This window comes from Egretta garzetta, unplaced genomic scaffold (genome assembly GCF_000687185.1).
Source record: "Egretta garzetta isolate BGI_Z169 unplaced genomic scaffold, ASM68718v1 scaffold347, whole genome shotgun sequence".
NCBI classification, from domain to species: Eukaryota; Metazoa; Chordata; class Aves; order Pelecaniformes; family Ardeidae; genus Egretta; species Egretta garzetta.
The window spans coordinates 377760-383483 of record NW_009260184.1 but is presented as its reverse complement, the minus strand read 5'-3'; the positions used below and the strand labels follow the sequence as shown (position 1 = coordinate 383483).

The window sequence follows — 5724 nt, the reverse complement described above, 5'->3', positions numbered from 1 at the left end:
CGGCCGCAGCGGCCGCTGCCCCCGGTATCACGGGCGGCGGAGGCGACGTGAGGAGCCGGTGATGGCGCAAACAGCGGAGGACCGGACCCGCTCCAGCAGGGGCTTTCGTGGAAACAAAGGCAGCGGGCGCAGGGCGCTAACCACGGCCCGGCTGAGCCTGAGGGAAGGGGAGCGCAGGGGGCGAAGGCCTCGCAAAATCGTTATTATTGCGATTAATACAAAACGTACGAGCATTATCTTCATCTTTGGGGGCTGATTCTGTAGAGGCTCTAGGAGTCCTGAGCAGCTCGGCAAGCTTTGTAGAACGGGTGAGCGAGTTTCCATTACTCCTTCAACGCTCACTGTTGGACATCATTGATTTCTGGCTTTGTTAAGGAATAAACTGTAAAGCTAAAGTCGTTTGCTGGTGTCCAGCTCCGCATCTGGAGCCTTGTCTGCTGTCCCAAAGCTCTGAACATCACTCTGAAGGACTCAGCATCTCATCAGGGAGCATGAACAGGAACTGCTGAACAACTTCTGTTTGTTTTTTTCTCCCAGTGACTATCACAAGAAACAGAATGCCCTCAGAGCGCTTCAAAAGAAAGCTCTGGACAAGAATCCTGATGAGTTCTACTTTAAAATGATACGTGCAGAGCTCCAGGTGAGAATCTAAATTGCCTTCAAGCAGAGTTACACTCTGTTGCCCTAAGTAACATCATTTTTTTTTCTACCTTATTTTGTTTTTAGTTCATGAATTACTAAGTAAATTAGCCAAGTTGGTTTGGTGCCTGTGGAAGGCTTTGAAGAAAATGAGAGGCAAAGGACGAAACGATTCTTTTGCTTTTATTATTAGGACCCATAGTACAGTATAGCTAAGATGGTGTCTGTCTGTAAGGGTGATGTTCTGTCTGTTTTAGGATGGAGTTCATGTAATAAAGCAGCCAAAGGATGAAGTGACCCCCGAACAGGTGAAATTGATGAGGACGCAGGATATTAAATATGTAGAAATGAAGAGAGTGGCAGAAGCCAAGGTAATACTTTGCTTTTTTAGTGTTTTCCAGGTTGCTCAGAATTGTTCTTTTTATTGTGGTTTGTTTGTTGTTGCTGTTGTGTTTAGTGAAATCTGATTTGTGTAATACTGGAAATGATAGGTGGAAATGTGAGCGGAGCGCTGTATCTAGAACCTAAAGTGTACTGAATAATAAAAACTGTACTATGCATTATTATAAAACATGGCAATTTCTTACGTAAATCTCAGGCATTACACATGTACTCTTGCTTCTCATAAAGAATTGTTACTGACATGGGTTGTTTGCACACGGTAGGCAGGCAATCACCAGAAACACGACCCACTTCTGAGCATGTTTTATGCTCTGACGTCGATTCACACGCCATCGCTGCAGATAAAGCATTAAAGACAGGCAGCTTTGAACTTCCCTTCATACTTTTGCTAGCGTTTTCATGGTTATCGTTCCTACCTTGTCTGCCGTACAGATAACTTACTGTTGTGAAAATTGATTTGTACCTGTTTGGCAAATACTTGTACAAATACCAGAAATTACTCTTAACCTCCACTCGAAAAGGTGGTGAAGACACGACATAAATATAGAGTAGGTGTGTTGTCAAAGATTAAGAAGGAAGGAAGAGTTCAGTTGCTTGTATGCTTGAGAAACAAGCAGGGATCTACTTCAGGGAGACATTATTTACCTTGTTAGGGCCGTGTGGTGAAACAGATGAACTTTTCTTTCCTGCAGAAAATCGAGAGGCTGAAGTCGGAGCTCCATCTGCTGGATGCTGAGGGGAAGAATCCCAACAAGCACGTGTTCTTTTTTGATACCAAAAAAGAAGGTAAGGTTGAAATAGGTTTTATGAGAAAAACTTGTTCTGTGACGTTTTACTGTAGCCTGTTTGAATAGTATTGTGCTTGCTTTGTGCTGTTACCGTAAAAAAGATTTTTTTTTTTTTTTTTTCCCCCCCCTGAAATAATAGTTCAGGTGCTGTAGGAATCTCTTTTCGATTACTAGATAAGACCTCAGTTCCACAGGAGCTATGTCGCGGGGGCTTTCCATCACTGACTACTTAAATTGCATGTTTGGAAGGTTTGCTGAGCATTAGTCCAAGAAGCCCATGTGCATTTATTCCTAAATTTCTTTTTATTTATAGTTCAGGAGTTTGATATTGCAACTCACCTGGATACTGTTCCAGAGCTCGTAGACAGAGTGTACAACCGACCGACCATTGCAACGTTGCAGAAAGAGACGCTGAAAGGAGCTACTGACCCTGCCCACTTAAAGGTCGTTTGTACTGCCACTACTTGTATTACAGTTTTCTTAAGGTTTTACATCTTTTCTGTATTAAGCGCTAAAAAGGATTTGTTGGACTGTTGTGGGGTTTTTATTGGTGACACAAGGCTGTAGCGGGTGTCACTTAATCCTCCAGTGCCTGGAACCTACAGTCAAATCTTCTCCTGGACCGACACTGAGAACTTGTTCCGTTGTATTCCAGTCCCCTGTGGGTTATAAATCAAGAGTTGTGACGTATGGGCCAGAAATGAATGGTATAGATCTGATCAGGCACTTGCTACTCCGCTTCTCCGTTGCATGGCATACGCCTATGGGACTATCTTTTCATTAGATTGCTGCAGTTCTAAGTGTGCTTTCTGCAGCATCCACTGCTAAGTCTCCCCTCACACCTCTCCAAAACCCCTTGCACCCCTGAATAGGGATGTGGAGAGCCTTATTCCAACACAGATTATCTGTTGCTGGGTTTCTGATCTCATGGTATTTTTCAGTTGGGTCCTGAGCCTGAAGTGGCTTGAGATTCAGGATTGGTCTCCCCCCCATTTCTTCTCAAAGACATTTAAGCTATTGTCTCGCTTCCTGGGTTTCTGAATTGAAAGTGTTTCATGATCCTTCAGGATGAATTGCTTACACAATCAACTTTGATTCTGATGTTTTAATGTCACAGCACTTCTGTCCTAAAAGTAGCTACACTGGGCTTTAACACTGTAAATACTGTATAGTTAGTTCAGATATACTGGGCAGTCCTATAAGCTCGAGTTGGTGTAAGGTAAAAATAAAGTTGTCTAAAACTGCCGATCGGTGAATTTGTAGCCTGTTTTCTGAATCAGATGTCAGATAACAAACACCCTGTGGTCCCTCTCTTCTTGCCAGCTTTCTCAGTTTGGCTTGTCAGGAAAGCAGTTGGACAAGTTGCAGACTGACGAGTTTTCTCCTCTAAATGTCTGAGTCATATTCTAAGCATGTTGGGATCTGTTCTCCTTCATTTAATTACTGAAATCACACCTGCAGTAATACCATTTCTGTGCTGGGAAAGCCATCTGCGCTTAGTAGGTAAACGTGACCAAACAAGTTGCATTTTGGGAGGCCTCTCTGCAATTCCTAAGCACTTCAGGAATTGGTCTCTGGGGGTTTTTTTTCCTCTCCCCCTTCCCCCCGATAAACTGTGTTTTTGTTAGGGAGTTAAATGTTATCTTGCACTCAACACTAAAATTCAGAGGATTTAGAAAAACGAAATTCCAGCCGCTTACTGAATAAGGTTACACAGCATCTAAACCAGGTTAGGAGAGGTTTGGTCTTTTATGTTTGGGTTTAGGAGATTAAAACAAGCACAAAAAATTAAGGCCTAACTAGAAAACCTTCAGTATGAGAATCAAGATGTTAAATGGTTCTCTAGAACTTAGCCACAGAATTGAAGCAGCTTTCTTTAATATGATGGTGATTTTAAAATGTGAAAAAGGTTTGTGAAGTCCAAGTGCCTCAGAATAGGTCAGCTATAGACCACAGTGCCTTGTTCCTCTCTGTCTTAAAAATGCTTTTGTTATTCTCCAGAAATTAGCCCAGCAAAGGAAGAATCAGTACGACCTCCTGAAGCAGCGCATTGAGAGGGAAAAGGCCATGTTTGTGATTGCGCAGAAAATCCAGACACGTAAAGACCTTCTGGTGAGGATTTCCTTCGGGATCTTTGAATCTGCTTTGTTATTAGGCCTAGTTTTGTATGCGTGTGTTTCTCCACTCTGATGTCATACTGACACTTCCAGATAACTCCTGAAAATAAGTAATCCTCTTTGGGTACAGAAAAAGCAAGGGGGTGAAGCATTCCAGCGGTGCCACGGCCAGTAAATTAGCTCTGCTAGGCCAAGTCTTGCTGTGCCAGCAGGGACAAAGACTCAACTTTGAAATGGGGCTCACAAGTCTTTTCTACAATACCGTTGCCATGTCTCCAGTACTAAATTAATATTTTCAAGTAGCAGAGGCAAGGAACCATTTCTGCAGGTTACGAGAAGATCTTAAAAATCCCAGTGACCAAAAAAATGATTTGTCTCAATGGGACTTGCCATTCACTGGCACTTGTGAACAAAACAGCTTGTACCTGACAACCTAAAGGTGGGGAGAGCGGGTGGAAATATTATTCCCACCTGAACAGTGGAAAGTGACCGTTTTTCACCAATGCCTTGTTAGCCCCAGACGAGGACTTCCTTATTTATACGAGGGTGGGTTGTTTGGGTTTTGAGGTTTTTTTTCCCCTTTCTTACATGCCAGCAAATATTTTTTTCTTATTCTTTTTTTCCAGGACAAAACTCATAAAGTAAAGGTGAAGAAAGAGACAACAAATGGTCCAGCTATTTACAGATTCAAATTTCAGCGGAAGCGTTAGCCATGCCATTAAATAATCATTACTGGCTTTGCTTAGGAAGAGAGAGGAATTCTCCTTACGAAGGACTGATACGCCACATCAGTTTGTTTTTCACTGCAGCCTGGCGCTTTGTTAAAACAAATTACTGTGGGCCTGCGGTAGCCATAAATACATTGTATCTAATTAATTGATTAATAAATCAGAGGGTTTGCTCTCTTGGTATTTACAGTGGGAAGCCACAAGAGGTGCCTGAATGTCCTGGTAATATGCACCATAAACAATCCTTGAAAAGTCAAGGTCAGAATTAAGAGACTGGGAGATGGGTTGCACACAGCACGCGTGCTCTGGGATTACGTTCAGCTCTCCAGCTGGTCACCGTGAGGCGTCCAAAACCGTAAGAGATTTCAGGTCAGCTTTTTGAGCTCTTTTCAAGCAGGCTAAAGCTGAATTATTATCTTTCTAATCACTCACCCCCACCACCCCCAAATCTGTCCGATTTTCCTATTCTGCTTTATCTGCATGAAGTATTTCACTTCAAAACGTAAGAGGTGGGAGGCGTTGCTAAGGGCGCATCACTGAATTCAGGCACCGAATTGGCCAAAGGCTGTTCTGGAATGGTGCTGGAAGCAGGGAGTTGTTTCTTCCACTGTTCAGAAAGGAAGGAGGACTCGACCTTTATGAGTAATTTCCAAGCTGAGGAGCTGTTTGTGCTTCTTCTGTCTGCTGCCATGCAGCGGGGTAGGGCCTGCGCCACACCGAATTTCCCGTGTTGCCTACCAAGTTCGAATGGAGGCGATACTGAAATTCATGAATAGGGCGAGAAGACGCAGCAGCCGACTGCGGGCTGAAAGTCTGTATTCTGCGTTAGTAGTTGGAGGGGGGCTTCAGCTGAGAACAATGCAGGCGCATCCCTGAGCGTCCTGGAGCAGTTCAGGCAAGTTAAGAAAGCCTGGGCGTAGACATTCCTGTTCTTATCTCCCTCACTCGTCGTACGTCTGCCAGGAATACGCACATGCCCACGCAAGATGGTAAAAAAAAAAAAAAAAAAAAAAAAAAAAAAAAAAGTTTCCCCCCCGCCCTTCCCCCTCG

At 43.5% G+C, this 5724-nt stretch overlaps 1 protein-coding gene across 1 annotated transcript; it reads left to right on the top strand.

Annotated features, from left to right (window-relative positions):
• Nucleotides 1–49: 49 nt before the first annotated feature.
• Nucleotides 50–4856, top strand: UTP11 (UTP11 small subunit processome component). Its single transcript, XM_035897451.1, has 6 exons — nt 50–640; nt 897–1010; nt 1734–1827; nt 2143–2273; nt 3831–3941; nt 4573–4856. Exons 1-6 carry the CDS (start codon nt 620–622, stop codon nt 4654–4656), a joined length of 555 nt encoding a protein of 184 aa, XP_035753344.1. The 5' UTR covers nt 50–619; the 3' UTR covers nt 4657–4856.
• Nucleotides 4857–5724: the final 868 nt, after the last annotated feature.

Excerpts from the sequence above, each read along its gene's own strand:
- UTP11 (XM_035897451.1), top strand. The coding sequence starts at position 620 with ATGATACGTGCAGAGCTCCAG. Across the intron at positions 2,274-3,830 it reads CTGACCCTGCCCACTTAAAG|AAATTAGCCCAGCAAAGGAA; the intron begins GTCGTTTGTACT and ends GTTATTCTCCAG. Across the intron at positions 3,942-4,572 it reads AGACACGTAAAGACCTTCTG|GACAAAACTCATAAAGTAAA; the intron begins GTGAGGATTTCC and ends CTTTTTTTCCAG.